Raw genomic sequence first — 26,815 nt, 5'->3', positions numbered from 1 at the left:
GAAGAACTGCAGTACTCAACAGTGCTAATGTAACCGAATATGTCTTTAGTTTATTTACTAATCAGATGCTTTTTAACAAACTGAGGGCAAGCATATTGAACCAAGTTGCACATTTCTTATTTTAGAAGCAGTGCAAATTTCAGCCATAGAAATCAAATATATTTGTAAACTCTTAGTTTATTTGAAGCAAAATTTCTCATCTACTAATATACTCATACTATCTGCATTGACGGCATTTTGGTGGAAAGGCTTGTTGATGTTGACAAAAGCCAGCAAGAGTTCAATAGGTTCTGCACTTAGGCTTAGACTGGAGGCAAACCCAGAGGATTTCATTCCTTCACGGTCAGAAACCAGAATGATGTCTCATGGAAAGCTGTATTCACCTGACCTTCGGAAACTGGATTAAAGCTCTTTCTTAGGTATAACATTGAACAATTCCTAACAGACTAATCACACCCACTGGGGGCCTGTCAAACGTCCTTGTTATTTTGATTCTCCTGTGGAATTACTTGTTCCCTTAATTGTATACATAGGATCAAAACTTGTTTTATTATATTTCCTTTGAACTGCACAAAATGAATCCCCGACCTAACAGTTTTATGCACCACATTTTTTGAAATATAAGTAACAATAGCTTGGTTTCCAGTCACTAACTGCACTTTGAGTCAGCCAGCTGTGAAGACTGATGAGGCTTTTGTTAAAGCTGCAGCTTACGCCGAGGTCCCGTTAAAGTCCACTATGTGAGATGGGCAACTAAAACCGCGTGTGGCGGAGTCAGCTGCTGAGCTGGGCGCACTCGAGAAGGGCGGGCGGTTAATTAAGCTGAGGTGAATCAGCTCCGCGGCTGACCCGTGCACACACGCTACCGGCCGCGCCACCCGCCCAACGGCTCCCCTCGCGCCCCGCCCCCGCGCGGCCGGGCGGCAGCGGCCGGCCTCCCTGCGCACGCGCGCGCGCCGCCCGGTGATAGGGCGGGCTCCCGCGGGCGCCCAGAAGCAGCGCGCGAAAATTCCAAACCCAGCGGCGCGAGCTCGGCGGCGGGGTGAGCCGCTGGGGAGGGGGCGGGGCCGCGGCCGCGGGGAGGGGTCCGCGCGCGCCCAGCCGTTACGGGCGGCGGGTGTTTCCCCCCCCCAAGTCTCCCTCGCGCAGCAGGGGCTCGGGGTGGCGCCTGAGCCAGCCGCGGCGGGGGGCGCTGCCCAGGGCCCCCGGCTGAGGCGGGGGGGAGCAGGGGGAGAGGCACTTCTGGCCCGCCGGTGCCGCGTCGGTGTCGCTGGCGCCGCGGGGACGGGGAGGTGGCGCGGGCAGGAGGGTCTGCGCATGCGCGGCCCTGCCGGGGGGGAGGGGGCGCGGGGAGGGGGCCGGGGGCGGCTTGGTGCTGCTCGCTGCGGGGCCCGCACCGGCTGGCGGGGCCGAGGTCGGCTCTGCCAGGCCGAAAGGCCGTTTCCGAGCCGCTGCTAGAGATTTCGGGCTTTGCTGCCACTGTGCTTCATCCTCGCCTTAAACCCGAGAGCCTAGGGGAGTTATGCTTCCCCAAATAACCGTTCAGCTTGTTAATGCAAACGCCAGTTAGGCCATTGACTCTCAGTGGTGGGCATGACTCGTGATAAAGGAAATGTATGGGGTCATGTGTTTAAAAATTCGCTTTACAGTCGACAGCTAATATTTGGTCGATGTTGGCTGGTATTGGAAAGAGAGAGACTTCCACATTTATGGTGTCTGCATCCTGCTATCCTCCTTTAATCCTAGGAACGGAGCAAGCGGGGCGGTGTGTCATTTTGTGGTGTGTGCATGACTTCAGCGCAACTGTAACACGTAGCTAGCTTCCTAAATGGTTTACGGAGAGAGCAAACAAGTAGTTTACAGCTTTGTTTCTGATTTAGCAGATGTGCCAACTTCTGTACTGTGCAATCTGACACTCGTAGACATCTGTTCTAGTGGAGGAACTCCTGTATGTATACAGTATGCTGTTAAGGATAGGTATGTAGCTGGCCTTTTATTTAAGGTAAAGGAATAGAGAAGACTAACTCCTCTTAAGTGTTGGGAGAAGTGCCATTTTCGTTTGAGGTTTTGATTCATAAATGTAGATAGTGAATCCATTTCCTTCCGTTCTTCTCAGAGGTTTTTCCCAAAGCAGTAGCAATGAAATAATTGCCATTTTAGATGTGGAAGAATAACTAAGATGGATAGCAGTTATTGTGCTATGTCACAGTGATGAATCCTACGTTAGGTAGGGGGACAAAAATTTGTGGGACATAATGTTATAGTGTGACAGGCTTTTGAAAACGAGGAGGATCTTGAATTTGGGACTATGTGATTCATTATTATGTGATTACAATGGTTTGAAACATCTTTTCAGGTCAAAATCCTTGAATCTTTTTTGTAAAAGGAGAGCTTTCCTGCTTGTGGCTGTTATACCAAACAGCATTCAATTTCTTTTCTCTTTTACACTGATTATGTGCTGTATTTATGTTCATCCTTCCTTCTTTGCCCAAGGCTGAAATGTTGTCTCATAAAATTCATCACCATAATGATGTTTCAAGTAAAACCTGAACTATAAGTATATTGCGAGCTACTGACAGGCGTATGAAAAACTTTTGTCCATGGAGCTTTCGGATTGCTGGAAAGCTCTCTCTTTACACTCTATTTGGTTACCGTTTTTTCCGTCTGTGTTGTACTGTCTCTTCATCTTGTGTGGATGTTTGTTCACCACTGCCATCTTTTGGATGGAAACAGGCCTGCTGCATGATTACGGTCCTTGTCCTCTAGTGGTTGGTTTGTAAAGAGAACATAAACTCTACCACACTTCTACCTCGCTGGAGACTTGTCTTTAGAGAATATGGCAATGGTTTAGTATGAGTCAGGAGCAAAGACTGACGATTATCTTTTGACTTATGTGCGTGGTTTTGATCATCGCTTCTGTGCTTTTTATTCCAGTTTCCCAAGGAAATCCGATCTATGTGATTGCACCAGCTTTCTGTCTTTTGGCTTCTAAGTATAGAACCTGTTGAACCCAATTTTAATGAAGTGTGAAAGCAAGTTTAGCGGTCTTAAAGATAATTGCATTCCTATATATATTTTCTAAAAAATAGATGCTGGGTCAAACAGAGAGGCTGAAATCTGTGCTGTTGTTGGGAGGAAGATGGGTGGAACCATGTTCCACATTCTCTTTGGCAGTAGTCATCTAGCTAGTCAGCACATGCACGTGGGCCAGCTGGCCCATGCGCACGTTGGGTTAGCCGCAGCACGCTGTCTGTTGGGCGAAAGCGTCCTGGGGACACCAGTGAGAGCTGGGATTTTTGAGGGTGGTGCTATGGAGAGTTCAAGCAACAAAAGGTATCCGTTTGTAGGTACTAGACAGAGTAGTCCTCCTGTTAATGGAGCAGCTTGTTTTATTTTATCACCCTTGTACACTCTCTGTACTCTCTTAAAGCATGATTCCTTTCTTTTTCCTTAAGCAGTATATTTCAGTATACTGACCTACAGTTGTGAAGGTGCTGTTTTTGACAAAGACCTCTTTTTAAAAGGTGGGAGATCCATTATGTAGCTCTAACAGTGGTTTCCTGAAAGTCATTTGGAAACTTTTGTAGTTCTTTGGTATACGTGAAATTGCTTTTGACATTTTTCAGGAAGCTACATATATTGTATGAGACTAACCCCAAATAAAAATCTTCAGTCTTAGAGTTATCAAACAAATTTTAGTTGATCAGTACAACATGTTTTGTACTAACCTGATATAAAAAAAAGTGTAAAAGAATGCCAGGCCGTAAAGATCTCGTTACATATATAAACAGTAGAACAGCTATAATAAATCAAGTAAAATCTCAAATTAAACAATTTAACCAAAGAGGGTATTCCCAGGCCTATTTTTGCAGTTAATGTTATATATATATAACATAATATAATATATATATATATATTATATATATATATAATATATATTATATTATATCATATTATATAACATAACATAATATATATATATATAATAATGACTGTCATTATTATTAATGTTGTTAAAGTGAAGACAAGCATACCATGTTCATTAAAAATCCATATTTTCTTTCATGTATCTTTAGAATTAAAAATTCCTTCCATCATGAAATTTGGTGGCACACCCCACCAACTTCTCAGACCATTTTAGGGGTAAATAGCTAATCTGCTTTTTAAGTTACAGGAATACAGAATATGTTGAGTATTCTCTCTTTAATGAGGACCAATAATTTTGTGGATATTGCAGAAGTATTTAAAAACTACTGAGGCTGGAGAGGCATAAGCTAGACTTTTACTTAGTTATACCTTCTAGTAGAGAAATAATATTTATTTTAGAATGGTTGTGACAAATGGTATGTGACGATCTTCATTTGGAATTGAATATTGCAATACAGAAACACTTGTGAATATTATATTATTAGTAAAGGAAGACATTAACACTGCTGTGATTTAAATCTTCTGAATTCACAATTTCTGTGTTACAGCTTCTTTAACATCTTTTCAAGAGTGGTTTTACTCTGAAGTATGTAATGGTAAAGGATGAACTCATGTGAAATTCACTTTATTTGCAAGAGGTTTCTATTGTTGTCATTTTTAACTGCCAACCTTGCATATGGTTTCAGGACTCTGACATAAAACTTCTGCATTTTTTTTTGGTGCCATTTCAACTTGAATAGAAATTCTATGGGTAAACAATGCCTGGAATTATACTTGCACAAATCTATTAGTCATAAGTTGTACAGACATTATTGGAAGCAAAATCTGAAGATGGTCAACTTGCCTGAATGTAATCTGCACAGCATTAGTTATGGTGATCTGAGGAAATAAAGTCCACCAGGCTACTGTAGCACAAGAAACTTGGTGAATCTTTGAGAGGAACAGATTATTTTTACTTGCAAATGGAGTAAATCTGATTTTACCAGATGTGTACTTTGTGTTTGATTAAAAAATGTAGAAAGGTAGATTAATATTAAAGCTTAAAATTAGAGCAATACTAATCATGCTCCTGCAGAAGTGAAGCAGAACAGGCCTTGGAAAATGAAATTACTTCTTCAGTGTCTCATGTGGGACATGTCAGAAGTACGAATCAGACTCCTAGACCTCTGACTCTGGAGCCAAACTTCAGGGCTGTCCTTCCTCCCTACTAGTAGATTCACTAGACATGTTTATTTTATAAATCTAGATTAACTATGTGACAGTACTGAAATATTCCAAACAGTGACTGTAATAAAGTAATAAAAGTATCATAATATACAACTAAATTGACATATGTGAGTGTCCAGGAAATCTAGGCCAAGAGACATACCACTAGTTAATACTTTTTCCCTATGCTGTACATTAAAAGTTCTCATCTATCATCGACTGACCTGAATTCACAAGGAACTCCCTTCCATTAGAATACCAGAGCTATATAGCTTCGCTTTCATGCCAGCAGTGGCATTGTTAAATTGTGAGTTTTTCATTAATGTATGGGACAGAAATCTTACTGCCAACTCACAGGATCCAGTATTAGCACATTTAAAAAGTACATGGGCATGGAACATGCAGGAATAATTGAAAGTTCCCCAAATAAAAGGCCTCTTTGCTTTGAATGTCACTGGCTAGGTCTCCAGTCTAAATGCCCACATAGCTGATTGTTGCTGCAGTACCGGTTTGACTGAGTGAATCACTCAGAGCTCTTGCCCTGCATGTTTCTGAGGAAACTTATCTCTTCTTATTTGCAAAGAATGAATGGGCTAATTTAATGCCTGTGAATAGCATGAAACCTTGTCAATGGACTCAAGGGACAAGCGTCTGTGGGGGTATGTTAAAATAGTGTACAACAAAAAGGTGTAGATGTCATGAAGTTGTTTAATTCTTCTGAAGAATACATTTTGCTGTTTCTGTCAGATGGACTTCGTGCCATAAATACATCTTTATTCAGAAAATTTCATTCTGTGGATATATCTGTGTGTGAGGCATCAGGGAGAGAGGAGACAAAAGTATAAGTCTCCTTGGCAAGGTTTTACACCGAAGGGAAACTCATTCTTTCATTTGCAAAGTTGCGGCCATTGTATATGGACTATGTGAATGCTTTTCACAGAAATTCAGTAGCCTTAGCTGGCGCTAGTATAACTAAATTCCATGTTTACCTGCGCTTATTGGGCTGTCATTAGAATCCATATAAAAGTAATTAAGCATATGAAATTTGTAAAGAAAATAATCTCCATGTTTGCTGTGTGATCAGTATCTTTTTTTCTTCACCATTGAATAATAGATGATCTCTGAGCAAATCCTTGAGAAGCCGTGTTGCCTAACAGGCTAAAACATGCGAGATCTGTGTCTTGTTTCACTTTCTGCTATTTGTTCCCTGAGTGACCTTTGTCAAGTCATTTTGGGTGTTTGTTTCCTTACATTTAAAAAACATATCTAAAAACGCTTTATGTTTGGATAGCTGATGAAAATTGCAGTGAAAGGTGCATGGGTCATTAGTATAGTAAGTTTAAAGGTTCTTGAAAGAAAAAAAAATTCTAGTGTGTTTTGGAGAAAAGGAATTAGTATGAGCTTAGTATGAGCAAGACAGTTCTGTACACTGTATGGATAGTTCTGGATATCAGTACAGTAAACAGTATTTTACCTGATGTTCAGATACTTATGCTGAAGAGTTTGGACCATTGTCAGGGTCCAGTGCTGTCTGAGCAGGTTCTTTTAGATATTTCACACACAGAGATGTTTATAACGTTTATATAAACATTTACTTTGAAGATATTTGAAGTTACACAGGATTTTTGATTTAGCAGAGTGATACAGCAATATACTGAAATCCCAATACAAGTGCATACACTCAGCAAAAGATAGCAATTGCAATGTACACTTCAATCGCAATACCAATGTGATCCGCATTACCGGTCTCTATAACACGCTCACTGTCGTAACGCTGGGCGTCCCCAGTGGCCAGGAAGGAATATGTGGGGTGAAGCCAGCTCAAGCCTGTTGCTCTCTTTGAAATTCCTTTGTCAGTTGTTCAGGTTTTATACTCGATGTTGGGCCAAGCCACGTATACACTTCTCCCATGCTGACCTCGCTAACTCAGGGAGGCATTCATGCTCTTGATAAACTTGGGAAGAAACATTTACACCAGCTGATCCGCTCAGCTGGGGTGTAGTCAGCTGATCCAGCCCTTTAGTGTTAACTCAGTACTGAATTTAAAAAAAAAGAAAGGCTGTAGTCATTTTACTCTGTCTGAAAAGTTCTTTTTTTAAAAAAAAAGAAAAAACAACCTTTTTGTTCTGTGTGTTTGTTTTTTAACATAAAACAAATTGAGTTTTTTGGAACCTGCTGCTTATTTGTAGCTGCTTATCTTCTCCACAGGCCAGCTGGAAGAAGATAATGTTCTGGTAGGATCTTCTTCTGAAGTTTTTTTTTTTTTTTTAATTGCTGTTAATTTTAATATGTATAGGTAGAAGTGAATGGTGTTCCTTGACTACCTAGTGCAAAGGCATATACTTTTTTTCTTTTTTGTTCCATATCAGGTCATATATGACTATTTTGAACAGAGGAATAATGTTATAACTCACTGTGTACAATTTAATATATGCCCTTCTCTTCTACTTATTCTTGGAAACCAGAGAATTAGTGCATTTTTGCTAATTGAAGAACTCAAAGTGAAAACTCTAAAAAGCAAGGAAGTGCCAAGGATTAATACACCCCCACCCCCCCACCCACCCCTTGCTGGTACCTCCAAGTACTGTAACTCTGGAAAGAGAGAAATGCCATATATTTCAGGGTGAAACTTTGAAACTATCTCTAGGCTAAGACTTTTGCAGAGGAATGAAATTTCAAGGCAATTATTTCTTTGTATGCCACTCAAGCAATATATAAATAAAAGTTAGTTGAGGAGGAGGTTCAATGGCAGGGGGAAGTCAAAGTAGTTGGTTTGGTGTATGTTCAGATCAGGTTGATGTTGTTGTTGTTTTTCTTTTTTTTTTTTTTCCTTGAGGAAATCTTTTTCTGTAAAGAAGAGGGTGAAGAAGAAATGCTTTTAGAAACGTGAAGTTACAATAAGAATTTACAACTGTGAATTTAAGCTGGAAGAGAGTGACAAGCACATGTTAAAGTGTAACTGAGAAAATACAATTTATATTTGTTTTTTTTTAAAAAAAGAAGACTTTACATCTAATTATAGTTCATTCATGTCTTTGCATTGGCTCAAATAAGAGTATGTGAGAAGGTGCTGTTTGCCGGGAGAGGGTGATGAGTTCATATCGGGTGACCCATGAGATTCTGCATGAAGCGTTAGGTGGCAGATTGGATTCTGGGAGGTGATACAAACAATACATTTCATCTAACAAGAATTTCCCGTTGCTGCTAATACCGATCTGACTTTGCTGGTGTTGCCAACTCTGTGGGGTTATGTGTGGATAAGGTTCCCAGCCTTCTGAATGCCCCCTGTGAAATCTAGGCTTTGCTGAGGCTAATGACGATTTTGCCGCTGATTTCAACATATTCAGATTTGTTCCTTACGCCGTAGCCTGCCAAAGAAGGTCTAAATTGTATAGCATATAAAATACTGATATTGGATGTCCATTCGCAATTGATCTGTGATATTACTAGCTAAACTAGTGTTAGCAGTGATTGGGCTTTTTGCAACGTATTAAAAATAAATTATTTTTATGTTCACAGATACTTCTCAGAGGCATTTCAGCAGTCTGCATTGTGTAGGCTGAACCAGGCCTAATTCCCCTTTCCAGAGCTGCATTTAATTTTTGTTTGCATTGTCCTCCTATCTCCATTTCTCTTTGTGTGGCCTTAATAGCAGCTGTTGCCCCAGAAGTCAGTTGGGAAAGAATTAGGCTGAGTGAAAAGGCTCTGTCCAGCAAAACAAATCTGAGAATATTTTAGCATTCATCTTCATTAGAGCCATACAAAAAAATCTTTATCCCTCAAGCAATAGAAAAGGTTGTCACATTAAAGGGACCTGATTGTTACCAAAATAATCTTGGACGGTTTGCAGTTTGGACTGTGTAAAAAGAAATAAGTACGTTTTTGCCTTACTGGGGAAATGCATTGAAAGGAGATGTTTTTTTTCCACCATTTCTGTAAGACTGTGAAGGCATGTACTTGTTTGCACTTCTGTTCATCATGTCCAGTGTGTCATTTCTAGCTTCTGCTACATTGTTTTACATATCATAAATTGTTGTTACCTTTGGAAATCTTGGTAGATTGCTGCGTTCTGATGAGAGATTAGCAATTCAGGTATAGAAGAAAAGCAAGTAGTTAAATGTTGAGCCAGAAGTCCCCTGATTCTTTCAAGTCTGGCTTCCGTTTTGGCACGCCATGTTGATCTGCTTTACATCAATGTGCACCAGTCAAACCTGGGATCTGCTCTCTTGCCTTGAAACAAATTTCCATTTTGTACATGCAGCTCATTCCTTGCCTAATAGTGTGGACAGCTTCACACGGGCCTTGCTGCGTTTGCTTTAGCTAGTTTTGAAGTTGGAATTCTGTTTTAGGACCCCGTACTGTATGGTGTTGTGTTGAACTGCGTAGAGCCTCCTGTCAGAGATGCAAATGTACTTTGCCTTATTGTCTGCTTTGTCCTGTTAAATGAAACCTATTCATTTTATACTCTTTTGACACTGGAATCTTCATTACTCTGTTGCTGAGTTGCTTCCAGAAGTGGCTTCCAATAGCTTGTGATCAGACTTTGTATTCGTTTTGCACCGAAAGACTAAGTAATCTGTTTTGGGGGCTGGCAGTTGCCTCTTTTGCCTATGGAAATGATAATTAATTGCCTCATTGACCTGTTAGGATTCATGATGGAAAACTAACAAGTAACATCTGTAAAACTGAGTGATATCATTTCTAAATATCTTTTGCATCTTTTACTGTTCCCTTGGGCAAGAGATACGAATTAGTATTAGATGTGCAGGGATATTATTTCTGCCCCTTTCCTTGAAGAAGGTTTTATTCACAGGCTCCACAAACGTGTCTGTCAGAGGTGAGATCTACTGTTGCAAGACAAGCCTGCCATTAGGACCAGAAAGTTTTAAAATCAATTTTTGTGTGTAGTATTTACTGTTATCAAGGTTTCCAAAAGGAAGGCTAATAAATAATACTTACTGGTCATAAAGCTCATGCTTCTCAGGACATCAGGTCTTTTCCAGTCCTGCAAGGTGACAGAGCACAAGCAGAAACTTCATTTTGCTGTTTGTAATGTTACTCAGATTTAAACCTTTGCAGGATATTTCACATGTACACTGTCTATAAGAATAGTCCTGGCAGTCACCACAGTCCCTTCAAGATGAAAATTGGGCTCCTTTTCCAGTGAGACGTGATAATATATTTCAGAAGGCAGATCTCACTGCGATTAAAATACTAATTCTGTGAGTAAATAGAGGAAACATTTCTCCTTCGATTCAGAGGAGCAATTTCCTTTCCCTAGGAGAACTGTCAATGCAGAGATTGAGATTATATCAGATTTTATATCTGCTTGACAACTATTAGTTTACTAAATTTTGCTTGTTTTCCAACCCACCTTAGCCAATGTTGTTTCCTTTTTTTTTGACAAGACTCTGTTCTTTTGGTTTTCTTTCCAGAGGAAGAGGGAGGAGATATTTGCATGCCATTTCTTTTAATTCAGAAAGTCTGTTTGTAGGCAGGCTGTTTTCTATCATAGTGGCACATTTGTGCTGTGAAAGATGTGTGGATGTTGGTGCAAAGAGGAATAGGCAAACTTGCAGTTATCTGGAAAGTTATTTTATTTAATAATCAACACTGCACATAAGTGTATTGTCCAGAATAGATATAAAAATTGCTCTCTAGTTTGTTTTGGACTCCTGGTCTGCCAGGAGTCTAGAATATAAATACATATAATATGCATCTAGTCTTAGCTACTCTTGAGCCTTTCTGAGGTTTCTAAAAATTATTCATTCTTTCCCTCAATAAATTTTTTCTGAATTTATTTCCTTGGGGATAGTAGTATATTATCTTTGAAGTGGGGAATAAAGAATGCTAGAAATATTACTACTTAAAAGAAAACTTAATATATGCTTCGTTAAGTCTTGGCAAGTATAAGGAGAGTTGTCAAGGTGACGATGAAAAATAGATTTGTGGGGAAAAAGATGAAGCAACCCAATAGATGTTTTATAGAGGAAAATAGTAAATGAGAAAATAGTGTCTTTGTTTCTGGATAATTACTACTTTTTTTTTTTTTGGCATAACTATCATCCATTTGATAGTAAGTCTGTGGCGTGATTATCATCATCTTTAAAACTTGGAGAGAGGAAGTTGAGAGAGTCATCTTCTCTATCAGTGTATCAACCACATTATATCATAATTCAGTTGATGATTAACTAAGGGGCCAAAAGCATGGTATCTTTCAATTATAAAATATACTGGAGTGCTTACTGGAGTCTCCTAATATCCATCAGAGTAATAACAAACGTGCATTGAAAAGACTGTTCTGCTTTTATAAGTGTGACAGCCCTAAAAATCCTGTGGAATGTGGAATGTCTTTATATGCTCTGTTAGCTCAGCAGAGACCCGTTCTGGTTGGGGCCTTTGGACCCTGATGTCATATAAATATTTTAACTGGTTTTCTTTTCTCACAAGCTAGGGTTGCTGATAGGTATGACTTGAGAGAGGAGATGGAGTAATGGAAAGTGATGTGTTCTTTTGGAGTGTGGAGCTACTTACCAGCAATTCAAGGAAAGGTATATGAATGAGAGTTTTATATCTTGAACACGAGGTTTTGTCACATTTGGAAACCTTGATGCTGACATAAAGCAATAATGTACCTAAATGATACCTCAGATCCTTCTACTTGAAGTGCTTTTATTTATTTAAAAAAATCATAGCTGAATTTATTACTCGTCCAGTCTTTACTCTTGTAAGTATTTAGTAGTCATTTTTTGGCAATCCATTAAAGGTAGATTTGGGGACATTGAAAGCTGTAAAAGCCTTTTTTCAACTGAATTTTCTATGGCAGAAATTCTTTCTAAGGAGCTATATGTTTTAGCAACTGCATATTTCCTTACTTTTTATTATTAGTGGGTCTATGTTTCAGAATTTGGAATAGTGAAGAAGTTACTGTGCTTTTACTGAGTTGTCTCTTACGGTTTTATTTAAAATGATTGCATTTCTGTGCTTGTAGAGGAAAAAAACGTACTCTTTTACTGCTTTACATGCTGGATGGAGGGATATTGTTTCATTTTCAGACCCTAGACAAGGAGATAGTTGTGAAAAAGTTTTCTGAAAACTTTGTTGGTGTCTCTTTGACCTTTTCAAATGTTTCATTCTCTACTGTAGATGAATAGTAAATGAGAGTGTTTCCTATGGAAGACTTTGACAGTGTGATATTTGTATATATGTGTTCAGCAGAATGTAGCTGTAACTTGGTTATTAAGTGGAGTGTGCTGGTATACTGTAGAGCTTTGCCTCAAGATGTGATAACAAAAGTTACTGACTAAAATGTTGCATGTCAGACACTAATCCAGATAGCTCACTTGACAGAATAAAGCTAATCCATTCCTTGTTAGAAATGCTGCCTTCAGCTTCTGAAAGATGTAACAAATACCCTCACGCCTAAGCTCCGCAGGGTTCCCTGTGCCTGGAAGTACAAGAGCAAGGGTGTTTGACTGGCAGCTTCTGCGAGAGGAGCAATAGGACTCTTTCTTCCCCTGCTTTCTAGAAGTAAAAGATAGCTTAAGGCAATGCATAGTAAATCCAGCTTCTGAATTTCTAATATTCTTGCATAAATAGTCAAAAATAAGAGGCAATTTTTGATTGTGGCAGCTGAAACAAAAGGAATCACAACTAATGAAGAAAGTGGAAATGAACCTGAAAGAGCTTGGGAATATACTTGACAGTATGACAGGTCAAATTATGAATCAGGACTCTACTATCTATAGTTTCTATAGGCCTTTTTACATGTTTTGTACTTTACTGGAATCTAAATGTTAACTCTAAATTTAATTAACCAATGGTTTTATATTTCTTTCATTAATAAACTATATGTCTGTGATAGTTCTTGAGATGAAATCTGTGTGTTAGGCTTGGTATGTCATGTTTTTTTTAATTGTGTTATTTATACATTCAGTAATTTTACTGTATGCTTTCCAGTAGTGTTGAAGTAAAGACAGGATTAACTTTAAAATTGCTCTTTTGTTTCTAGGAGGACTGGATGCTGTAGCATCAAGTAAGTACATAAGGAAAATTGCTATTTCACTGGAGGCTTCTGAAGAAAGCAAAGAAATAAATACAGCTTAAAAGCCATGCTTTTGCAAATAAAATAGGTGTGTAAAGTGTGAGTCCCTGATTTTGTTTTAGTCTGGCATAAGCAAGGTTGTGAATCCAGCAAAATATTTATGTACGTTAAGTTAAGCATGTTCTTGATCAAGGATGGATTGAAGCATATTAACGTGCTAAACCAGGACCAACTGCCTATAGGAAAAACACAGAAATTTTCAGAAACGTTACTTTAATATGCTCTTTTGTTGATCTCAGTACATGTTTTATAAGAATGTGAACTGATAGTATCCCAAAACAGATAACGGCAGTGACTCTACCACCACTGGATTGGCAAGAGTAGTTTATGTATAAAACCTTACAGAAATGATCAACCTTACCTTCTCTCCCTAAAAAGACCTACAACTAAGATTGTTGTTCGTGTCACTCTTGATGGTTTAGTTCTCAGTCTATGTACCACATTTTTATTACGGATATGCATTGTGAGTTATGTGCCCTCTTAATCATATAGACCACTTGCTCCTTATTTCTTATATTGTAGTCATTCTAAGGCAATTTTAGAAAACTATCAGAAAAATATCAGAAAAATATGCTTATTTGTCCTTTAATCTACTTTAGAAACTGGACAGAGAGCTGGTGTCTCTGTCTTTGTCCATGGACTTGTCCATGAATGAGTATTAGACTGTGGGTGAAACTTCTAAATTTCTGAAATCTGTTTTGGGAGAATTGTGAGATACAGATGATCTGAAAGGAGCAAGTTCAGTATTGATTCTTTGGAAGGCAAGCTCTTACGTCAAGGATTTTTAAGGGGTGTGTGTGTGTGCATACGTGCAGCCCCTTTGCTTATGCTTTCATACATCATACAACTGTTTTATTTATGTGACTAGAACTCGTTCTGTAGATGAGATGGTACTTTGCTCATATCCAAGAGATTCAGCACAAGTATCTTAAGGGAATTAACTATCAGAAACTAAAAATAAACAAATGGATTTAGCAGTGCATTGAATATATAAATTTCTAAGACTTTCTCTTAAACTGTGTGTTGATGTTTCTCCTTTTTGTCGTAGTTAAGCAAGAATGTGCATCTCAATCTTTGACTGTTTTTCATCTAAGGAAATTGCTCTGGACTAGCTAAGGAGCTGCTAAGCAGTTGCTGTGGACCTGCAAGTTTATTTAGATGTAATTAAGAAGGGAGATAAAACACCTTCCTTATTGTGGAGCTGGGTTATCAGACTTCTGGAAAAAGACTATACTCGCCCTATGATTGTTGTGCCAGTGTGCATGTTGAAATGGTTATTGCATGTACCTTGTACAGGAGAAAAGCCTGTTTGATTTGCTTACCTGGGGATCCTCTGTTCAGTCTTCATTTCCTTCTGTGACTGGCTCAAATGCTCCCGTGTGTGGGGGGGGTTTTCTTTTGTTTGAACAACCATTCTGTTAGAACGCTTATTTTGTAATTATTCAGGGGGATTAATCTTATGTGCAGTTAAGAAACACGCTTATTAATTTATGCAGATCTGTAAGTCAAATTTCTGGGCATAACTTGTTCTTCACTTCTTTATTATGTGCCTGTGACAATAGTGAGTTTGATGGCTAATTGCAGCTGGATGTTTGACCTACGCCATTTACTAGAGTGCTATTGTGATGAAGTCTCATAGCTGATGTTTAATTCTTACTAGTTGAGGGATATCTAGAAAATCAGTAGGGTTTTGGCACTGCACAGATCCATTAAGAGTTCCACTGACAGCAACAGTTACAAATAGAAATGGGAGTATAATAAAGAATGCAGAAAGCACAGGCTTTACTTACGTTACTTTGATCAAGTTTAGAGCAAACATGCTTTGAACTCTGGCCAGCCAACTACCTTACCTTGTTTAAATGTTTTCTTGCTGGACAGGATCCAACTCATATAATAGCTGTGATTCATTATGGGGCATTTATTTATATATTCTGATTAGAAAATTTATTAATCTTAAGTTTTTTATCTGGCTTGGATTAGCATGTTATTTAAGTGATGTGAATGTAAAGAGTTAATGAGAGCTGTATAAAGCAGGCTTGATTTGCAAGGCTAGTGCTTGGGTTGAGGTTTATTTTTTTTGGTCTATAGCTCCATGTCCATAGCTTACAAAAAACTGCAGAAGGTAAATATCCACCAACTTCAGTTGCTTCTACTAATGTCTGAATCTGCCTCCAAGTGGACACCAACCGATATCTGGAAACTGCTACCATATTTGGCCTTAATTGATGGTCATCTTTGTAGTCTTGGCAGAAAGGACAAAGACTGAATGGCTGAAGAGCTCATCTAGCCTGTCAGGTGTTTCTTTCAGACAGATTTAAAGGTTAATGTAGAGCCTGCTGCGCTGGTTCAAGATTTCAATATTGTGACTTGGCAATAATTCTGTTTCTTCTAGCACAGTTTTTTTTCAGTGAAGTATGTAACTAGGTATAGACTATATATCTTACAGAACTGGGTTATCAGTGATCTTGCACATGGTCATGTTTTATTTTTTCCCTCCTTTGTATGAAAATAAATAAAAAAAATGCAGCTAAAATACTGAATTTATTAGTTTCCTTTAAGGAAAACTTGTTTGGCCAATTACAACATTACAGCCAATTACAAATGCAGAACTTAAAACAATTCCCCTGCTTTTCCCTCCCCCTCTCCCCAAAAAACCCTTGTCTTTTGAGCAAATCTTTTAATGCTTTAATTTACCTTGAAACAGGCATTTTCAGTTTTCCGTCATGCAAAGTGTTCCAAATACTTTTTTTCAAAAAATACCAGAAAAAAGAAAAATAATATTTCACAAAGAAAGCATTGCATTAATGTGTTTCTGCATACCCACGTGTGCGTGCTCACGTTATTTTAATATTCTTTGAATGAAATATTGGCGATGACAAATTCAGATAATAAAAGCCTGAGACCCAGCTGGGTGGCACATTCTGAGGTAATTTGCCAATCACTATGCCACCTTTGCTGCCTTGTCACGGGGGGGTTACTGTTTTGTCCTCTTATAATTAAAAAGCAAATTGACAGCCTGACTGAATGTGAACACAAAGGAGAAAACCTTCGTTCCTTCTCCCTTTCCCATCTGAGCACAAAAAATTAGCAGAAGTCCTTCCTCCCTCTCGCATTCTTGGTCTCAAGTCCGTGTTTAGATCCGCCTGATTGGGAGTTGCAATCTCTTTTAGGACTGTGGAATGGCCCAGGATACTGCAGTGCCTAAACTGAACTTCGAGTATTGGCTGGATAAGGCTACCGAGTGGGGACAAGCCACCACTCTGGAATCCCAGAAGGATGTGTGCCGTCACTTGCCCCAACTGCAGGAGTTTCTCCAGCAGATTTATGAGACTTTAAAACATATGGTAAGTAATTTAACAGGAAGAATGCACTGTTTTGAAGACAGCCTCAGAAACCATCTGAACCGTGTTTTGACAAAACCAGAAGCTAACAGTAGCAAAGAAGCTTGTGGTATTGACCTAATGTATTGCTGGATCAGAGAGGCAAATTGGGGAAACTGCCACAGGTAATGCAAACAGGAATGTGCTTCCTGTTTCCCTGATTTATTGTGAAGGCAGCTTTTTCTTCTTGATTGGTTATGTTGTCATGTGAGACTTCCCAGCCAATCCTGCAGCCTCCTTAAAAACCTCTTTAAAATAAACAAGAATTTGATTCTGGTTGTCAGGTCATAAATTGGATTATTTAAAGGCCTGAACATGCAAAATCGTAACTGATCCCTTAAATCTTAGAGAGTCTGCTGACATGCTAACCCCAGTGCTATGGCATACATAGTGAATTCTAGAAATATGGTCAGATCATTGGCATATGCTGCTGGCTGTTCTGTCAAGTAATTTAATTGTTGTCTGTACTCACTAGATTGCTTTTTCTTTTTTTTAATACGTTTTTGTTATTTACGTGTATACTGAAAAAGTCATGTTCAGGAAAACATATGTAGTCATTGTAGTTATCCTTAGAAATATGGTATTATGTTATGAGGTTGAGTGTTTATGAAAGTATTTCTTTTTAAATATTCTCTCAAGATTGATTTTTTCCTAAACTGAAATTTGAATTTTAAAATAAAAGATTGTCGGGTAGTGATGCTTTGTCCTTTGTGTGTATATCTGATGGAAAAGATATAATTAGACAGGGAAAAAAATATAATTAATGTTGCTACTTCAAGTAATCTGAGGCTTGGCTCGAAATGGACCTTGTGCATATGGCCCCAGAAAGTCTAGGGCTCGCCCCAAATGTGAGACAAATCTAAGGAATTTATTGCAGCAGCAGGAGATGGTTATCGTTCTTGCTACTTACACGTTATCTCAGCACAGTACCATTTTAAAAGCCTTCATTTATTAGACAGTAAAGCTACAAAAATGGAAAAATAAGACTGATTACACAGGATTGTATATAGACTACACTGCCTACTACTTTCATAGTGAAGCTGCTTTCTATTTTGTTAGAAGTTAAATGACAGTTTGCTGACTAGTCATTATGTCATTTAATTTAAAGAAAGCAAGCAAAAGCAACAGAAAGATACTTAGTTTTATGCCATAGCGTGTATTAATTTCTTCAGAAACTCTGTGACACAGCATATTAAAGCAATGAGGGGCAACAAAATATATTTTAACTGTGCTTTTGTTATCATAAAATTCTGTTTACAAATATACTTTTCCTATTATTTGAGAGGAATTTTTTTTCTACCATAGTTAAGTATTATTAGTTGAGGAAATTAGCTGATTTCAGGAAATTCTGAAGAGATTTTGCTTTCCAGAGCATTTCACAGCAAAATCATTGGGATTATAAGTTATCATTAACAATGCTCCTAACCTGCTTTTGAGGCACAGTATATTTATTATGTTTTTGTTTGTTTTTAATTTTTTTTTAACAGAATTCAATTGAGGCAATCCAGCAGTTCCCTTTAATTGGCCAGCTTCTAGGAAGGCTCTGTTGGAATCCTTTTGTTATAGGATATGGTGAGAACTTGTAATGATCTTTCTATAACAGTTCCTAAAATTTTATTGTCTAGAAAGTAGCAAAGTCCAACTTGATGTATACTTTGATTTTTATGTAAAAATGCTGCAGAGTTGTTACTATCAATAGTTGTCTATCTGTTATCCTCTAATTCTTTTTTTATTAAGTAAAATTTTGAGATAAAAGTTAGTACAATTATGTAAAATATGTGGCATTTGGCAGTCTTAAATTTACTTTTGATTCTAATTAATTTCAAGGATTATCTGCAGAATCTTGACTTGGGAGCAGTAGGCTTTAAACCTAATGAACTTTTACGTGCTTCATGATTTCTGATTTTTCTTTTTTTCTTTTCTTTTTTTTGAATTTCATTAATTTTATTTTTGTTAGGGCCTCAAAATGCATATCATCTACTGTTTCAGATTACTTTCAACAGAGATTTCTTCCAGTTACAGAATATTCTATTATATATGTTAGCAAAGAAGAATTCCGTTTTCTGATACTTCTTTTGTTGTGTTTATTAATAGAAAGCTATGCTAAATTCATGATCGTTTGTTTTCATAGGTTTTATTCTGCATTTCTTTTTTTCCACCCCTTTTTAAATTAGTGAAAATGTAAATTAGATCAGAAAGCAAAACATTACAGTGGTAACATGGAAAGAAAAGGTATAAAAAATGAAGAGGCTCTTACTCTTAAAGTATGTGTGCGTGCACACGTGTATGTGATAACAAAGAGGAGGAAAGAAGTTAGGGACATAAAAAGTGGTGGGAAGTAGCGCACACTACCTGTGCTACATCATCAGCAATTCCAATACATACGCAGGGACTGAGATGTTGATAAATGGTTGAAGATCTACTGCTAAGCAGAAAATTACTTTTAAGTTACTCTTTTAGCCCCTAAAAGTATCTGTTTTCTTAAAATATTCTTTTGTCAGTATTCTACTACAACTACAAAAAAAGTTGCACTCTGTCTCCTCTGGTTCATTCTTCCTTTTGGGGAAATTCAGGAAAGGACTACTTTTGTGGTCTCCTGGAATGGCTTATTATAAGGTCAAGCACAGCATTAGGCTAAAGTGATTATGTGTCTTCTGGTTTGGATTTATCTTCTTCCAGCCAGGGCCAAGCACAGGCAGAATGAACATGTCTGTGAAGCACATGGTTGACATGCATTATGTCAGCATTTCCATTTTGTAAAGAAAATTTGGGAAGCAACCATAGATTTAAACATAGCTGACTTTCACTAAGCAGCAAATGTGTACTCTTGTGGCACCTTCTGAGAAAAGCCATGTTTTTTTCTCTCTGGACTTCTTAGTGAGAGGGGAAACCATTCTCTTGCAATGGAAAGGTTCCCTTTCTAATCATACTTTCAGTTTTGAGAATACTGATGATGATTATTAATGTTTACAGTTACATGCATGCTTTCCTTCTCAGTTTTTCCTTGGAATATGCAAGTCTTTAGACCACCAGTTTTCTTCAGCCGACAGCGTATTAACTTGTAGAATGAGACATCCCTCACTTTTCATCAAAGATGAAAGCCATCTGTTTCTGCTTTTTGACTCCTTTCCACAACAATCCCAGGAATACCTTCTCTGTTTCCTATTCTTTTCTTCTTTGGTATCCCTCAGCATTTTCTAAAGCAAAAAAAGCACTTTTCCTACAAGTCGCTCCTTACTTCTGAAGATTGCAAGAGAATGGATTTTTACTTTCGGCTTCCGTGTGTGTGCGCGTGGGGGGCCCTGGTTTGGTTTGTTTTTTTGTTTGTTTTGTGAGGAGGAGTGAGGAGAGTTGCCTCGGAGTTGCAAGCAAGCCAGTTCAGAAAACTTCGCTTGCTCACAACGGAATCCTTCACTTGAACGCTTAATGGTGGGTCAAGGAGACTTCCTGACGTCAGTAGACCTGAAGATGTCTGCTTATGTGTTCCCACCACTTCCTCTTTTTAGAGCCACCTGAGTTCTCTTTGGACAGCTGGCATTTTAAATTCAGCTGATTTTCATTTTGTTTGGCACTAGTTCTGAAGATATTCTCTAAGATAATGTTGGCTATAGCAAATGCTGACTCTCAAGTGGGTTTCATATAATTTCTCGTTTGGATAAATAGCTCATTCAGGCATATGTCTGAGACCAGGCCACCCTTGCAGTACAAGGAACTAATTTTGTTCAGTTCAGTCTTTCATACTAATACATGGAAGAGGAAAAAAACATTATACTTCTGCTTCATGTCCAAACCACAATACCTGTCACCTCAAATGTATGTCTGTTGGTGCTGGGAGCTGACATAGCTGACCAGTCAGTGCAGGAAGCATGGTCTCCAAGGGAAAATAATCTCCTCATAAACACTCCTGAGCAGGAGGTGACCAAGTTAGCCTTATTTAGAAGACTAATCTGAGGGAAGCATGACCAAACAAAATCTTATGGCCATACTTGTGGCCCTAAACCACTGGGGATATATGAAGAATTTATTCTTGGTAAGGAATTCTGGTGCTTTTTTTCTGTGGACTGGGGAGGATTATCTTCTTGGTAAGCCCTTCCCTGTTTAAGTTTTGAGCCCAAATGTCTTGAATCTCAAACTAATGCTATAAATGCCGGGGAATTTCCTGGTGGCTCTGTATATCAGTATCTGCATATGTGTATGTGTGCATGCTCATGTATCTGTTCATTTCCACAAAAAGTTCAGTTGCAGCAAATCTACATTTTTGGATTTTTTTTATCAGAAATTTTATGAAAGGCTCCAAAAAAGAATATTTCTGATTTTAAAATAAGAGCTTTCTCATTAGTTCTTGCCTCTGGCCCAGTTCATGATAGGGTATTTATAAATGGACTGAATCATAGGATGATTCAGACCACACTGTGTTAGGGGAAAGGAGTTACAACCGTTCTTCCCTTTTTTCTTTTTTCTTCCTTTTTTTCCTCCTGGGAGACTGGCATGGAAAGATTGCTATATATTTCATAATAAAGCTTTTTTTTTTTTTTTTTTTTCCCCATACAAAGGAGAGCCCAAGCTGTCTTAAATTTCCTACAGAAAAATTTCATTCCTTTAGTTGGAGTTCCAGCATTAACCTACTTAAATTCAGGAGAAAGTTGGTGAGATTTTTCTTTGGTATAATTTCCACCTTTAAATTAGCTAATTTTGTTCCTCTGCATGTACTTACCAGGTATTTTTAGATACAGTATGCATTCTTTCAAACCGTAATAAGATCAAATGTTCTAGTTCATATCTTGATAATGGCTTCCAGTTCATACCAGGATGGTAGGCTTTTCATGGGGATCACAATTACTAGCAAAATGAGAGGAGGAAAAAAACGACCACTAACTTTTCCATGGTTCTCTGTGTTAGGTCTTTTGACGTGATTATCTTTTGCAGTTGCCGTAAATTTGATTAAAAATCTATCTCCTATTCTTAATCTTCCTGTATTTCTGTCCCAGTTTTAAAGCAGCTGTGAAAAAAATACGATGAACCTGAGAACGGCCTCCACAGTGTTACTGGGTACTTCAGCAAGAGGACTGGATGACACCTTTTCCTCCTTTTCACAGATCTAAAGGAGGCTATAGGGCATTCAGTTGTGTCCTGGCCAAAAAGTGATTTTGTCTGGGAAAATTGCTCAGCTTTACACACTCTCAATTTTGAAGGAACTGTAAGCATGGCTATGACAGAAATACATGCTCATTTCAAGTAGACTGAGTTTTGAATGTATCTAGCTAAATCTGTATAAGCTCCTTATATTGGCAAATCGCACTTCATTTGTTAAAGCTTTTCTTTCATCATTTTAGCTTTCATCGTACTGATTTATATTACTGACAGGCAATAGTATATGCAATTTACGCTGAAGTATGCTAGAAGTCTTCTTGAGTAGCAAAAAAATCTTTTCATCTCTAAGTCCTAATTAAGCTGTTACATGTATGTTTCCTTGATTTTTCTGGTTACTGAGAAACTGTAACTTAAATAAAATGACTATATGGCTTACCGTAGATGTACAGCTACAAATAGGATGAGGCAAAAGGAGGACTGTAAGCACTTGAACTACATACATTTCTTTGGGATAGGTGGTTTGGACTTGATTTTTTTCTCTTTTCTGTTTATTTGCCTGTATATTTTGATTCTAAATATTTTTTCTGTTAATAAAGTCTGGCTTTGCAGATGACTTCAATTACTAGTATTAAAACAATATCTGTTTATAATATTTAAACTCCTTTTTTTCCGAGAAGCAAATGACTGAGCAAATCATTGAGCTGGTTGGACAATAAATCACTGTTGTTTATTTTTAACTCCCATATGATTTTTGTATCAGAGTTGGTCTAGATAAAATGAGTTTTGAAGGAGATAATATTGACTTCTAGTGCTGATATCTGAATGCTAGTTGGATATGATTGCAATCAGTGAGTATGGACACTTCAAATTTCTGCTGAGTGGTATGCAAGATGTGTCTTTTATTCTGATCTTAAACAACCTAGGAAATTATTAGCCTCATAAAAACCCATGTTAAAAAAAAATCCCCCAGCACACAATGGCAGAATATCCCAAATTGTAGTTAGTTAAATGTGTATGTTTGATAAACCATTTCTGTGCAGAGATGTTAGTCAGTGGGAGGCCACTGATGGCCTACAGGCTTGTTAGACATTTATTGAGGAATACTGGTTTAAATCAATATTAACATCTCTGATCACCTGGTGAAAATATAGACATTGTTTAATGGAGCTTTTAGTTTTTCTTCGGGCTTTGCCAACACAGCACTTCTACATAATATTGTTTATTACATCCTGGATAAAAAATATAAAGAGAATAGCAGAAATAATTTGTTGAGCATTATAATATTCAGATTATCTCCTAATGTTGCTTCTAAAACTCATGTAGCAATACTCTTTCGTATTATAATTAAAAATAGTGGCACTTAGTAAGTGAATGTTGTATCAAAGCTTCAATAGTACATCTAGTTTTCATAATTTGTATTACAATGATGCAATCTTACTCTGGGATGAAATTCAATAGAGAGGCTCTTGGTATCTGCCAAAGCACATTTCTATTTAAAATAAAGGCCAAATGAAAGTGAAGTTGTGGGAAACAATCATGAATTAAATGGCTCTTCAACTGCTTATTCCAAATAATCAGCCCTTCTGTAATATTCTCTGTGCATCTGAACAGTAGCAATATTGCTAAGTATAGTAGGGTTTTAGAGATGGCATCTTGTTAGCAGTAGTAGGTTAGAATCAAGTATAAACCTGATCTGATCTTGAATAGAAAATCACAACAGGATTTTTTCCATTAGTGTTCAGGTATTCTGTCTGCAGACATGTCAATGTCCTGAAGCACAGAGAATCTTAATTTGTTTTTACAAAAACCACTATGTTTTACGTTCTTGTTTTGAATGGTTTCGTGAATCCAGAAGTTAATTTTGTCAGAAGCAAATGCTCTTTAGTTGTGCAAACTTCAGACACAATGTAGTAATTATTGTATTACTGTTGAATATTGTTTATTATAGATGATATTACTTAGATACTTAAATTCCTTAATGATAGCTTCAGGTGTTATTTATGTAAACAATTTGCTAGGCTGTACATCTTTCTCAAGAATGTCTAAATATTGTATAGATTTTAAACTCTATGATAACTTTTAAATTGCTATTGAAGGGAATGATTATACAAGAACTATATATGAATAATATTAAATGTGTGGTCTGAATCTGGTAGAATGGAGGCATTATGAGTTGAGACTGATATTTAGCCCTTTGGTTTTGTGGATGGATAGCGATTGTTGTGTGTAATTCTGTCTGTGTTTTTTTTCTTTTTTTTTTTTTTTTCCTAAATGCATCCTTATTTGCTTTTTTTCTGCAGATGAAAGCCAGAAGACTCTGATGTGGTGCTTATGTTGTCTGTACAGCAGTGAACCACAGAACCCTGTGGAATTGAAGGCCAACAGCTGGATACGGGTAAGTGAATGAATCCTTCCCAGAACTGCTTTGAATTAAATTGATTATTTAAAGGTGCTACATCTATAGCATAGAAACATTGTCATTTAAGAAACTGCTCCAAACACAACTTGCATACATATTGCATTGATCCGTGATCATCTCTAATTATAACACAATTTGTGCTAATCTGTCATTTTAAAAGTAAAAAGAAAATGTGGTATTTTAAAGTGGGATAGTTTTAAAGCCTTTTAATCCAGTGAATTCACTAAATCCAGTAAGTGCGAGTAGGAAGCAAAGACCACAAATCAGAAGGGAAGAAAGTGTTATTTAAAAAAAGAACCTTTCAATTAAGGAAAAATAAATAATATGGAGAAATGCCATAGTTTGTTTTGAAAACAGCTTGTATTTGCTCTTTAATTTTGTTCTCTTTTGCTTTTGTTTAATCTTCTGCCTCAAAGGCAGTCACAGAGGGGAGAGGTAGTGCTTGTGTGTGGATTTATATTTAGTGACTTAACGAATAATGAATCCTTAACTTTAACCCCAAATTTAGGGGTTTTACATAGGCACATCTGTTCATATTTTATGTATTTCCACACTGAACTAGCAAAGCACGCAAGCATGTAAATAACTTGCAGCACACTGATGCTTAAAGCTATACATTGCTGAATAGCAATTTGAGGGGGCCATGTTGTTGACTTTCCATCTTGGCATTCTCCATGGATCCTTATTTAAATATGCTATAAAATACATTAACAATTCCATTATTTTTTTTTTTTACCATGTAGTCCTCACAACTAGAGAGATTATAGTATTAATTGATTATTATTAACTTACCTTCAGCTTTAGCAAAAATGTATTTTCAGGTTCCTCTGAACTGTTCATTTATCAATTATTAGTTGACTTTGCATGTACATACTAGTTTTCTAGGTATGCATATCATACTAGGATGTACAAATTATTATAAAGTAGGTAACGGTATTGCAGATGTGCGTGTTGGTAAAGAACTTTTAACTGAGCAGTATTGTTGATTTTGGTGAGATGATTCTCAGCAGTTCTCTCAAACATTCAGATGCCCTGTGTGTACTTGTATGTGTGTAGGCTGCCTTTATGTATGTATTTGCTGGGTTGTACCGTAAGCCGTGAAATTCTTGATAGCTTAATATTAACTAAAATCACCTTCATTTGCTTCCTGTCTTTAATCTTTTTCCAAAAGCTTTTCTTGAGGTCAGTGTAGTTGGAATTCACTGTCACAGTGAACTATTATGGCGTTAGTCTTGGTTTGTAAAGGATTTTTTAAAGATAGACTTGAAAACCATAGTAAGGTAAAGTAAAAATGATGCAAAACTTCTACCTTTTTAAATGTATTCTAGCTGGTTGGGACGATATTCTTCATAATGACCTAGGAGATGCAGCGTGGCAGGCACTTAGTTGTTATACAGACCAAGAGCAAAATTTGTTGTTGCATTTGTTACTAGCAGCAGCACACGCGTTAACCTGGTGAGGGAGAGAGATATCCAGACCACTTCCATTCCTGGGGAGGGGAAAAGTGTCATTTTAACTTAGATCAGTTACCTGATCTGGTTTATCATGTAACTGGACTGATGCTTTTGCTGGTGTAAGAGAAAGCGACACAGAAACAGGAACAAACAGGCATGGATGGATAGAGGTGGGACTGTTGCTTTTGGCAGCACTGCTACTGTAAGCTGTCTTAAATTGGGACTAACTTGTAAGCATTCAATCCAAGGTTCACTGTAGCCTGCAGGAATTTTTCCACTGACTTTCAGTGGGTTTGAAACAACCTTAAATAGTCATTGTGACTTAATGAGTCACAAGTTAGTCTGAAAATGATAGAGAAGAGGCGTTGAAGGCACAGACATAACTTACCATGAACTATTTTTATCATTCCACTCTTCCCTGGATGCTTGAAGTGTGTGTAGCATAATACAATCTGAAAAGTAATATGCTCACATTTTGTTTGCAGGGGAAGAAATAGCCCTCGGAAAAGTCTTAATGAATAAAAAATAAACTTAAGGAAGCAAGGGAGGCTGTAAAATGCACAGCGTAAGGATACAAAAGTTGAGATTAAAAGAGAGAGTATTACTAAGTTGTTTTCTATAGCAGTTAGAATTTCTTCTCGCTGTCTGTCCAGTGTGCATCGTAGTAAAGCTTTTTGAACAGAGTGGTTTAATCCCATTTTTTGTAATCAGCATTGTAATTCTAGTCATCAGCATATGTGATATAATAAGGACTATTGTTCTTGTTTGGACAGATGAACCCATGTTAAATATCTTGCTACTTTTGAAGAATTCCTTTTGGGAACGATGATGATGATTTCTATTGTCATAAAAATAAACATACAGTAAGTTGGCCCACCTAACGCATATTTAAAATTGTTTCCTCATGGGCTGTTTGTTTTCCACGTTGTACGTGTCTCAAAAGATTGTCACAGGAGGAGATCAAGACATAAAAGCTATGGGAGCCATAAATTTGAAGTTTGCCTTGGCTGTTTTCACATTGACTTGACCACCAACTTGTGCAGTGTTTCGTTCTGACCTCAGCCTTATTCGTAGTAAACAGGCAGCTCTTTTTATAACAGGGTTATTTACAGTCTTGTGTTGAAGACTGCAAATACACTGTTGTACATTATGGAAAAAATGGCCAAAAACAGTCTAAAACATATAGTTAAAACAACTTGTTGGGGTTTGGAAGGGAGGTAATTTTGTGGCAACA

The 26,815-nt window shown here is 37.5% G+C and overlaps 1 protein-coding gene across 7 annotated transcripts in view; it reads left to right on the top strand.

The window, feature by feature from the left end:
* The first annotated feature begins 928 nt into the window (after positions 1-928).
* The window catches only part of LOC135323501 (Fanconi anemia group C protein-like), an 85,193-nt gene continuing 59,306 nt past the window's right edge, over positions 929-26,815 (top strand). The window contains exons 1-6 of one of the 7 annotated variants that reach the window (XM_064499873.1): positions 929-1,042; positions 11,588-11,684; positions 13,148-13,168; positions 16,408-16,581; positions 18,105-18,189; positions 24,009-24,103. In XM_064499873.1, coding sequence (XP_064355943.1) covers positions 16,417-16,581; positions 18,105-18,189; positions 24,009-24,103 — 345 coding nt within the window. In that variant the 5' untranslated portion in view covers positions 929-1,042; positions 11,588-11,684; positions 13,148-13,168; positions 16,408-16,416. Of the gene's footprint in view, positions 1,043-11,583; positions 11,685-13,144; positions 13,266-16,407; positions 16,582-18,104; positions 18,190-24,008; positions 24,104-26,815 lie in introns of those variants that run through there. The other 6 variants (XM_064499870.1, XM_064499874.1, XM_064499871.1 and 3 more) reach the window with 6 other exon arrangements.

This window comes from Dromaius novaehollandiae, chromosome W, assembly GCF_036370855.1.
Source record: "Dromaius novaehollandiae isolate bDroNov1 chromosome W, bDroNov1.hap1, whole genome shotgun sequence".
Classification (NCBI taxonomy): Eukaryota; Metazoa; Chordata; class Aves; order Casuariiformes; family Dromaiidae; genus Dromaius; species Dromaius novaehollandiae.
This window is presented reverse-complemented; position numbering and strand designations above follow the sequence as displayed.